The sequence below is a fragment of the Arachis ipaensis genome, chromosome B02 (assembly GCF_000816755.2).
Source record: "Arachis ipaensis cultivar K30076 chromosome B02, Araip1.1, whole genome shotgun sequence".
Classification (NCBI taxonomy): Eukaryota; Viridiplantae; Streptophyta; class Magnoliopsida; order Fabales; family Fabaceae; genus Arachis; species Arachis ipaensis.
Genome location: NC_029786.2, coordinates 95,454,792 through 95,466,321, shown reverse-complemented (window position 1 = coordinate 95,466,321; position 11,530 = coordinate 95,454,792). Strand labels below are relative to the sequence as shown.

The 11,530-nt window shown below is 37.0% G+C and overlaps 1 protein-coding gene across 3 annotated transcripts; it reads right to left on the bottom strand.

Moving 5' to 3' along the window:
* On the bottom strand, positions 2,430–11,304 carry LOC107625812 (transcription factor IIIA). 3 transcript variants are annotated; one of them, XM_016328537.2, is made up of 7 exons: positions 11,125–11,302; positions 4,683–4,868; positions 4,288–4,425; positions 3,492–3,777; positions 3,153–3,388; positions 2,899–3,042; positions 2,430–2,807 (listed from the first exon to the last, which is right to left on the bottom strand). In XM_016328537.2, the coding sequence occupies exons 2-7, from the start codon at positions 4,824–4,826 to the stop codon at positions 2,664–2,666; spliced, it is 1,092 nt and encodes a 363-aa protein (XP_016184023.1). In that variant the 5' UTR covers positions 4,827–4,868; positions 11,125–11,302; the 3' UTR covers positions 2,430–2,663. The 3 variants fall into 3 exon arrangements, with proteins under 3 accessions (XP_016184023.1, XP_016184024.1, XP_020971885.1); XM_016328538.2 differs by lacking the exon at positions 11,125–11,302 and adding an exon at positions 6,925–7,430; XM_021116226.1 differs by lacking the exon at positions 2,899–3,042 and having other exon boundaries at positions 11,125–11,304.

Below are 11,530 nucleotides of genomic sequence, written 5' to 3'. Positions count from 1 at the left end.
AGGAAAGTATAAATTAGGTATTATTTTATTTTTGGAGACTAGAATCAAGTGGTAATAGGATAATAGAAGTTATTACTTATTAGAAGGTTTGGCTTGCTCTTTCTACCACTTTAGAGGAAGCAAATGGATTCAGCGGGAGAATTTGGATATTGTGAAATAATCTTGGTGTAAATGGTTATGTTATAAGATCCAAACAACAGTATGTGCAAAGAAAAATTAGTGTGAATAACTAAAGAAGTTGGATGCTCATTGCAGTATATGCCAACCCTCAGGAAAATAACTGTAGAAGATTATGGGATGAGCTGTTTACTATGGAGAGTAGCATGACTGAAGAGTGAGTTATGGTTGGAGACTTTAATGAAATAGCTAACCCTTTAGAGAAGAAGGGAGGTGCCAGAGTAGATATGAATGCTTGTAGAAAGTTTTCTGATTGGATAACTAAGTGTAGTCTCATTGATTTGGGATTTGCGGGGTCCAAGTTTACCTAGAAAAGAACCTAAATAAGATGGCATGGATAGAATGTTTAAAAGACTTCGATCGGGCTTTGGCTAATGTGAACTGGAGCTAGATTTGCAGAGGCAAGAGTAGACGTGCTTGCTAGATCTTTCTCGGATCACCACCCCCTTTTAATCAATATGGAGTTAATGCAGAGACAAAAAAGGAGAGACCCTTCAGATATGAAGCAATGTGAAATCTGCACCCAGAGTTTGAAAATATCATCAAACAAGGTTGGAAAGACCAGATTGACCTTAGTCACTCTCTTACCCAGCTCTCAAGCCATTTGAAAGAATGGAATAGGGAGACATTTGACAATGTGCAAAAGAAAATGAGAGAACTAATGGGGAGAATGGTGGAATACAAAGAGCAATGAGCTACAGGAATAATCATTTCTTAGATGATTTAGATAAAAAAAAACTCAACAAAGAACTAGAAGCAATTTCGGACAAAGAGGAGGTGCTATAGACGCAAAAGTCAAGAGACACTTGGTTTGTGGAAGGAGATCGAAACACACGTTACTTTCATACGAGAACTATAATTCGGAGAGAAAGAACATAGTGGTTAAATTGAGAAATAATGATAAGGAAAAAACTAGAGATACAAGCACTGAATTTCTTCAAAGACCTCTACAAAGAGGATCAACAAGAACCAAAAGAAGTTGATTAGGGGTGTTACTATCCAATGGTAGAAGAAACTCAAAAGAAGGCTCTGTGTGAGAGACCTATCAGGAGGAAAATCCGAAAGGCCATATTTGATATTAGGTCGAAGATACTGGGGTATGATGGCTTCTCAGTCCTTTTCTATAAGGAAAACTGGGAACTTATACAAGAGAACGTTTGCAAATTTGTGGAGCAGGTATGAACTAACCCAGCCCAGATAAGAAATTATAATCAGACTCTCATCACCCTTATCCCTAAAGTTCAAGCGCCAAAATTTATTTCGTAGTTTTGTCCTATTACACTTTGTAATGTAAATTACAAGTGTATAACTAAAAATATGGTGGGGAGACTTAAACCTTTGCTGCCCCAACGAATATCTCCCTGTCAAGCTAGCTTTGTCGCAGGTAGAAGGATTCAAGATAATATTCTAATTGCAACCAAGGAGGACTCAGATTTAAAAGGTTGGCACTAAAGAATGATGCATTCCTTATGAAGTTGGCTTGAAATTTCATGACAGAGCAAGATTCACTTTGGGTTAAGGTGTATAAAGGATTGTACGGGAGATATCAGCAAGAAAGAGATATGTTGATCAGTAAGTGTTCAGATTCACCTCTTTGGAAAGACATCGTGAAAGTTCAAGGTATGTTGAAAGAACACAACCTGGGCTATTGGAGAGGGGGAAAATGTGTCTTCTGGGGATGATAGGTAGGTCAAGAATATTGGGACTCTCAGGGAGCATGCAATTATACCCGTCCCAAACAATAAAAAGGGAATAAAAGTAGTAGGACTTTTTTCTATTATAAAATGAAAAAAAAAATTCCCAAAAAAAATTATTAAAACTTTAATTTCCGATATCAGTTTGGCACTTTGTTGCTCATACTTTAATGCTTGCTGAAGAATCTATAAGCACGAGCATAATATATAATATATTAATACATTTTGCTAACTTGTGTTTTAAAATAAAGACACATTAAGAACGCTATAGAAAAATATTTTATTAAAAGTTATTGAAATATAATTTTTTTTACGTTTCCAATTCATTTAAAGTTTTATTATTATACTCTTACAATGTGCCCTTAGACATACTAAAAACTTTTACCAGTAGTTTTCCCAATCTTTAAAAATACTAAACTTAAAAAATTAATCTTTATTACAAACATTCTTTTGAAATTGGAAGCCCAATAAACATTTTGCTTCTTTTAATTGTTTACTAGCTATAATGTTGTACTTGGTGTATGTCTCATGGTGATGGCAACTAAAACTTTGGGAAGATACACTGACAAACATGATTGATAGGATCATGAAGATATAGTGATATACCATTCACAATATTGTCATTGATTACACTATAATACACATGCCACTCTTCATACTTTTACACAACATATGTAAGATGTAGTGAACACTAATCATTATGCTAAAACTAATCCTTCATTTACCACACTCATGGAAAGATGCTTAAATCTACCTTACATATATACTTAATGTCAGGGACAGTTCATCTGGTCACTCTTGCATAAATAACAAATTCTCCAATTGACTAGGTGGTGTAACCCTTTTCCTGACCAACATTTCTACTGTAGGACACACTCTCTTCCTCCCACCCCTTGGCCTTGACCTGAATTGTTCATCAGCTTCTTCAAAATCCCCCTGTATCAAGAAAAACTTCATTAATCATTGCTAATGCAAAGGCATGCAAGGAAATTATTGAACTGGAATATGAAGTCAGAAAAGAATTTACATGGGTAAAAACATGTTTCCCAGTTTTTTCGTGTTTATCTCTGACATGTTTGTAAGCAAATCTCAGGCCACAATCAGGAAAACCACATACAAAGGGCTTTTCTTTAAAGTGCACGGCCTTCTTATGTGTAACGAGATTAGATTTCTGTTGAGGCATAACCAAAAGAATCAATCAACACAATGTTCAATATGTAACCATGGTTGTGGATTCACTTAGAACAACTATGCGGGGGCTTAAAGATTAAGGGGTCTTACACTTGAGAATTTGCAGCTACAGCCCTTAAATTCACATTTAAACTCTGCCAATGATTTGTCAGCTTCATGTGTGCAAAGGTGCCTTTTAATATTCTTTTTCAGTTGTCTACTTCCACAAGTGTCGCAGGTTACATATTGATGACAGGATTCAATATGTTCTTTAAGGCACTGGTTATTAGTGAAATGTTTCATGCAACCAGGCTCCAAGCACACTACATCTACCGACTGCAGCTTAACTGCAGAACAAAAGTTCTCTTCACAATTTTTCCCAACATTTTCAAAACATAACACGGAAACTTTGATTATTCACAAAGAAAATCAAATTAGATGAAAACTTGCCATGAGAATCTTCATGTTTACGAAGCTTTGACGCAAACTTGAAAACCTTTCCACAGCCAATTTCTGGGCACACAAACTGCTTACTTTCTACATTTGTGGATGTAGATCCTTCATCATGAATCTCTTTAACATGTCTTGCCATATTACCTTTTATTGAGAAAATTAGGTTGCAATTCTCCATTGGACATTTAAAAGTTTTCCCTTCATGCTGTAGAAGGTGACGAGTCAAATGGTCCTTTCTTCTGTAACTTGCCTGACAATCATCAACCGTACACACATACGGCCTCTGGAGCCATTAAAAGAAATGTCAAAAGATGCCAACCAAAAAAACGCAATGGGTGTCAATTGGTTAAATAAGAACAAGACATGGAAGAACAAATTGCAAACCTCATCTTGAATAAAGCGTGATTGAGGCATCCTTGATGGAGCTTCACAGGAGGTCTCCCTACCTGATACTAATCCATCAAGTCCAATTATGCTGCCTCATGCATTTTGGAGTTCTTTGTCTGGGATCCAATGCTTCACACTATAACATTATTATAGTTATAGTATATTATAAATTACTTTCCTGCAAAAATATGTACTTCAGTGATACCTCTTAAATCATATAGTATTAACCTATAGAAGATTTTTCCAGTGTACTCATTTTAAAAAAGGTATAGTAGCTTGCTGGATTAGTTTACACTCCTTGGCTCTCCATATAGTCACAGATTTTACACATGAAAAAAGTTTATCCTATATTGTAATATGTCAGTTAATTAGTTACAAAAGGGTGTTTTGTTAATAAATCAAATACCTCAAGTGAATGGCTTTGCATGTGCTGCAACAAGTAGGCAGGTTTTTTGAAGCTAGCACCACATTGTTGGCAAGTGTTGTTGGGCTTTTCGCAATGTGCTTCATTATTTCCTTCAGCTCTAGCTTTTTCCAACTCGTCCTAAACACATCAATTCAAATCAGATAAGATAACCAAGTGTAATTGCATATTATCATATTTTTAACTTTGAAATAGATAGGTAAAAAAGCAACCAATAACTAGTAAAATATACAACTGCATATAAAGGGTTTTTCATTGCAAAACCATGCCAACCATTGGGTTTGAAATACAGCAAAGACAATTAGAGATTAGATAACTATTAAGAAAAAGGATAATCATCAAATATGCTGAAACAAAAGACAGGAAGAACAAAGTACCTTGTGTTGTGAATTGATGTGGGAGGTAATTAAGATCTTTTTAGACCTGCAAATGCCACAGTATTCACAGAAGTAGCGTCTAATATCTTTGAAGACTGGCCTCTCACCACTTTCCATGGGTTCATCCATCTGTATTTCAGGCATTGACGAGGACAACTATCAGAGATTGCAACAATTCCACGCCACCTGAAACCATACAAATCCGTTTGGACACAGGGTTAACAAATTCGCCTGGTTTCCTATCTATAGCTAACCAAATCACAATGCAACCGAGGGTGCAGTTAATTTACATAACAGATTTTTTTTTGTGAGGGGGGAGTGTACAGAGATCATGAATCCCACATGTTTAAGTTCCACTAAACCAAAACACAACATTGAATTCATATAGGTAATAACATGAGCATTCAACTAATCATCAAAGAAAGACAATAAACTAAAGCAATGTTACATTTGTTCCTTAGGATTTGTAAGATTGCACTGCAAATTTTTCAAGCACAAACCATCACTAAATAAAACAAACATGCGAGAGCGGAAAGCAAGGATTCAAACTCTCAAAAGTTCAGACAAAGAAGGGCCAAATAAAACCTTGGAATTCTGGGACAGATGAATAACAAATATAGGCCATTTCATGAAACTGAAATTCGTCTTTCATGAAGTAGGATTTGTGGGTACACCGGAACAAAGGTTCCATACTATTATAATAAACATATAGAAAGCTTTCAGATCTCAGTTTTATCTCAAGAAAACCCACTATGGGAGTGATAGGTGTTCGCACAGCTACAGGTGGTGGTGATGACGGAGGTATGCCCAGTTCGGACGGCAGAGAGAAGAATGGGGTGAACCAAAAAGGTCGGCCACTGAGACAGTACGGCAGAGATATGACTGGAGACAGCGAAGCAGAGGATCCAACGGTTATCCCACCGGCAATTGAACCGGTAAGAGTCAGACTAATCCAATCGGTCGCTGGGCTAACCAAGTCATAATTAAATAAATATAAAATTATATATTTTCACTAATTACCAACTAATTATGAACTTAGTTAGGCAAATATTTTCACTGTAAAAATCCCAGAATTCACAACAGATTCAATTCAATTCAAATGTCCATTTTTCATCTCAGCACAAAAGAGGCAACAGAAAAAAGCAAAGGCTATCACATCACAATACTAACACACACTAAATTCACATCATCAAATTTGTATTTTTTTTTTCCTCCCTATTCTCCTCTTATTTTTCAATTTACCATTACTCTGCCATAAAACCAAGGTTGCGAGAACCGGACCAGTCAATGAACCGGTCAAGTAACTGGTTCAATGGTTCAACCGAGGTCAAACCGTGGTTGAACCGGTTTAATAAATATAACATAAAATTATTAAAAATTCAAAGTGACATATATTGTGAGATAGGGTGCAGAACAATTAAAGCATTGTATGAATTAAACAATATCAGTTTCTCAATCTTCATGTATATATAACACATTAGCAATAGGACTTCTAAGCCTGGTCAAACAATATCATTTCCAGATATAACAACAGAAGATAGGCAACCAAAATTTGAGGCCACAAATTTTAGTATGGTGCAAGGTGGAAAAGAAATCAGTATAATCTACCATTTGAGCTGGAAGAAACAATTCCACAGCACAGTAAGAAGCCCAGAACACACAAAAACTGAACAATTAAATTAACTAAACAAAACAAAAACACAATAAAGAAGCATAAATATCCTTTATAAATTAGGTTTCCATTCCTGAGTTTTCCATTTTCATAAATTAGGTACTCTTTTTGTTTTTTGCTTCTTAATTTCATTCTCTTTTCCTATGAGTAAACCATCTCCTTGTCTGAACTTCACCCAACCCTTATTTTGAAGCCATATAGTAAATCCAATGCAGAATTGTAGCCATGTTTCTCTTTTGAATCAATGACAGCAAAATAACAAGTAAAACAAATTGGATTTATAACTCAATCTCAGCAGAATTAATTCATATCAATCTCAGCAAAAATCATTCTCAGCATAATTAATAAATTAAACTTAAAAAAAATAATTTATAACTCCGTCTCAGCAAAATTAATTCAACATCAACTGACTGAATTCAAATAAAATTAAAAAAAATTAATCTCTCAAAACTCAGCAGAATCATCAATAATACATCATATGTATATTCAGAACAAAACGAAGAAGAAAACAATATAATACAATTACAACAAATTGAACATTATTGAAGAGGATAAAGGGGAGGTTTTTACGTTATCTGGATTGGCAGCAAAGGAGAGGAAAAGATAGCATAGAGCCAGAGAGCAGAGAGACAGAGAAATTCAAATTGGGAACTTCAGTAACGTGAAACAGAGAAGCAACGACGGTGAGACACGGTGCGGAGCAGAGAAGCAGCGACGACAAGATTGGCGGGGAGCAGAGAAGGGGCCACAGCCAAAAACGGTGAGGATGGGAGAACCAGAAACGACGCACGGCAAGGAGGGGAGAAGAAGCGACGACGCACGGCAAGGAGGGGAGAAGCGGTGACGACCAACGGTGAAGGAGCAGAAAAGCCGTGACAGAGAGAGCTCGAACAGGGAAACGGCGACGCCAACAACAGCCCCGAACCGACCTTAGCTTCTGGCGACGCGAGGAGAAGAGCAGAATGAAAGAAAGGGGAGATGGTGATGGTGGCTCTGATAGGGTTTAGGAGAATCTAGGGTTGGTGAGGCTGTGTTTGTGAGAGAGAAAGGGGAGGGGGTGTAATAAAGGCATTCAGCACTGGACTTGTGTTTCTCTGGAATCAAAACGGTGCCGTTTTGATTGTTGGATCAGCGAACCGGGACTTGAAAAAACCCGGCCGGTTCGCTCGGTTCGCCGGTTAATCACCGGTTCAGCCGGTTTTCAAACCGATTTTTTGCTAAACGGTTCTAAAAGTCAACCGGATCAGCCAAATGATCGGTTTCTGATTAATCCAGTCAAACCGGCCAGTTCGGTCCGATTTTCAAAACCTTGCATAAATTATAACCTTCGACCCACAAAGAAAACCGTCTTTCTCATGGTTCTAAAAACCAAATCGGTCATCAAACCGTTCTAGTTATTGGTTTATTAGTTTATTGGTTCAACTGTAATTCAACCGGTAAAACCGTTTTATAATAAAATAATAAATAAAATATAAATAAATGCACTAAAATATAATTATAGTTTAAAATATCATCCAGATTAAAAGTACTATATAAACCACAATGTTATAATATCATTCCAATAGAAACTCAAAAGTCAATTAACAAAAAAAACAAACATAAAATACTAATAATCATCAAAATCCACCAAAACTTACTACAGATTTGCTTCGTTAAGATCATCACCATACAATAACAATCCAATAACAATTTTTATTAATCTCAGTACAATAATTTATAATCACTAACCTCTTTGTGATAGTTGTAAAGTCTCTCCTTAATCTCCAAAATATGCCTAATATTACAGAACACTGCACTAGGGAGAAAACAATAAGAATTATTCTATCTCGCCTATCAGTTTTTGCCGCTCAGGAGTCCCAAACCTTGGAGCTGCATAACAGGATTTAATTGCCAATGTGCGCCTCTCTTCTTTCTTGTAGTCTAATAAGCCCAATGCACCATTTGGGTTAGTTGGCATGAATGCAATCAGTACAACTAAAGCAGTCCTTCCTGCAAAAAAAAATTCACATCAGCAACATACAAACCTTCCTATTAAACGAAAGTGTGAAGCATTAATGGTTATGGTTATAGTCATTAAGGTAATGAAAATTGCAAATGATGAAACAATCAAGTAATGAAAATGATGTGTACAATCTCCTTCTAAACATCACAAAAAAATCCCCTTCTAAACTGATAAATATTCCTTCAGTGCAATCACTTAGTTTGTTCAGTATTTTCCAAACAAGTTAGTGCTGGATAATTAAAAATAGAGACGGACTAATGGCAACAGAGCAACTACAAAACAATATATTCAACATTTTGGGATAATCTAAAGCAACCACATCAATTGCATTGTGGATTACATCAAAGATGCTACATTCTGCATCCTCAAAATATTTCTTCCACACTTGATGGCTATCAGAATTCACGGGGAGTAAACAAAATTAAATCTTTTCCAAGAAATAAATAAAAAATAATTCACCTTTGGAAGATTCTGCTTCTGGGGTACTACATATTGACAGACATAGTGATAAAATTGTGAAAGAATAAGAAAAGAATAGAAGAATAATATTATACTTTGTATTTCTTGATTGATTGAATTGAATTGTATTATGAAGGTAAAACTAAATATATATAGAGCATTGGCCTAAGAAAGATAAAAGCAAGTAAAGATAAGGTAAGAACAACTAAAGATAAGATAAGATAAAATAATAAAGACTAAAATTGTAACTGAATTTATGTATTATGTTGGGCTGAATTTGTGGGCCACGAGACTTCTTTATTATTGTCATGGGCTAAGGTGGAAGAGTAGTTTAATACGCCCCGCAAGCTGGTGGATGGAAGATGTCAATAATCCACAGCTTGGATAAGGTCCGATGAAATTGTTGAGCGTCTGACGTGGTGACACGGAGGAAGATGCGTGCGGCAGAGCTTGAGCTGCCGGCGGCAAAAATATAAAAGGAGATGCTGTGCTTGAGCAGCGATCTTCGAAAAATGCGTGCGGCAAAGCTTGAGCTGCCAGCCGGCGGCAAAAATATAAAAGGAGATGCTGTGATCTTCAAAAAAATAAAAAAATAAAAAATAAGCACGTAGAGCGCAATGAGATTTTTCTTCAGAAGGCGCGTATGGCGCAATAAGATTGGTCTTCAAAGGGCGCGTGAAGCACAATAAGAGTGCAGATGGAACTGCTAAAACAGATGTAGATTGAACTTGCTAAAATAGAATGCAGACATGACTGCTGAAATAGAATGTAGACAAAACTCTCGGAAGAAGGTGCAAATGAAACTGTCGGAAGAAGGCGCAAATATGCCATAGTGACTATTCCATGAATGATAGTTGTTTCCTGTTAGAACAGGTGTAACCAAGACTGATGTTAGAGTTTTACTTGGATGGATGTAATAGAGATTGGTTGCTGCGCTAAATTAAAAGATTGATCATTCATCGTGGGAGGAGGTTGAAAAAGAAGTAGGGTGATTTCTCACCGGAAAGATGATAGCTTATGTATCCTCTTCAAGGAGGATACCAAGACTCTGATACCATGATAAAATTGTGAAAGAATAAGAAAAGACGAGAGGAATAATATTATACTTTGTATTTCTTGATTGATTGAATTGAATTGTGTTATGAAGGTAAAACTAAATATATATAGAGCATTGGCCTAAGAAAGATAAAAACAAATAAAGATAAGGTAAGAACAACTAAAGATAAGATAAGATAAAATAATAAAGACTAAAATTGTAATTGAATTTATGTATTCTGTTGGGCTGAATTTATGGGCTACGAGACTTCTTTATTATTGTCATGAGCTAAGGTGGAAGAGTAGTTTAATACATAGATCAAAATCTACCACTGATATAATAACACAATAATCTAACAATCACAAGGTCAAGAACAACACCACAACAAAACAAGTTAACAAAACAGCAAACCAACAACAAAATAAAAGCTCTAAGTCTGGAACAGCAACCTAACAATTAAAACAACGACAAACTAAAACAATAACTAAAAATAGAGGAAGGAGAGGGAGCTAGAACTTTATAACTCAACGAAGATGGTTGAACAGAGGGCTGAGCTGCGGCGGAAAGGAGGCTGAGCTGCGGCGTAACGACGGCTGAGCAGAGGTTGTACCACGCAATGGAACTGAAGCTGAACAGAGGCTGGAAGGCGATGACTGGAGCGCGGCGGAAGCACGGCAAAATGGTGGAAAAAGCACGGCAAAACAAAGGGGAAGCTCGACAAAATAGACACAGAAGCGCGGCGGAAAGCGACTGAACAGAGGCGTTGTGACAACATTAGAGAAGCACGGACGGCGGCGGTGACACGACGGTGGTTGGACGGAGCAAGGGAGGGAGTGAGGGAGGAGCTCGAAGGAAGAGATGCTGCTGCATGGTCCTCTGGTAGTGAGTGACTTCGTGAGTGAGTGAGGGGATTAGGGTTACTAGGCTACCTTTTAGTGAATCCGGCGCCGTTTATGTTCAAAAGGAGAAAACCGGCCGGGTCCCGGTTCGGTTCGACCGGACGGTTCAGCGATTCATTTACGGTTTTTAAAACATGCAGTTATGACTTCTATCTGAATCGCTTTCTTTACCGGTTCACAGTTCGACTGGTTCGACCGACCGATTCAAACCGGTTTTCAGAACCTTGGTCTTTCCTGATTAAAAGGAAGCCCCACAACAAGGTTTTTAAAAGGACTTACTTCTTCTACATCTTTACCAACACAATCAACTAATTGTAAACCAATTATCAACTAATTAATAAAAATTAAAAACGAAAGAAAGAAAAAATGCTCACCAGATTGACCAAATTACGCAGATCAGGGTGAAGCGAAACAGAGGACAACGACGGTGAAGCAGAGATGAGGTCATGAGGTTGGGCAGCTGCAAGGAAGGAAGGGAGACTCAGAGTGAGAGATTGGGTGATTGAGGTCTCTCAGAAGTGCGGCTGTGGGAGAAATGAGGGTACAGTCAAAACAATGGTGAACTATGGATTTATGATGCGGGAAGCTCTAAAATCAAAGGACCAGACATCCATTTGGATCACAGCTTTTTGGTTAAGTCTCCTGCATTTCATTTGAGCTCAAGATCGCATTCAAATCTCACTTTTCAACCTTTTTACCTTGATTGCAGAAATCATGACCTATTGCTTTTCATTTAGCTATTTATCTTTTAAATGGTTGATTTGGATCCACTATAGTTAA

Coding starts and splice junctions, on each gene's coding strand:
- LOC107625812 (XM_016328537.2), bottom strand. CDS start 4,826: ATGCCTGAAATACAGATGGATGAACCCATGGAAAGTGGTGAGAGGCCA. Junction 3,778..4,287: donor TGCAAAGCCATTCACTTGAG/GTATTTGATTTA, acceptor TAATGGCTCCAG/AGGCCGTATGTGTGTACGGT. Junction 3,043..3,152: donor GTAGCTGCAAATTCTCAAGT/GTAAGACCCCTT, acceptor ATGCCTCAACAG/AAATCTAATCTCGTTACACA.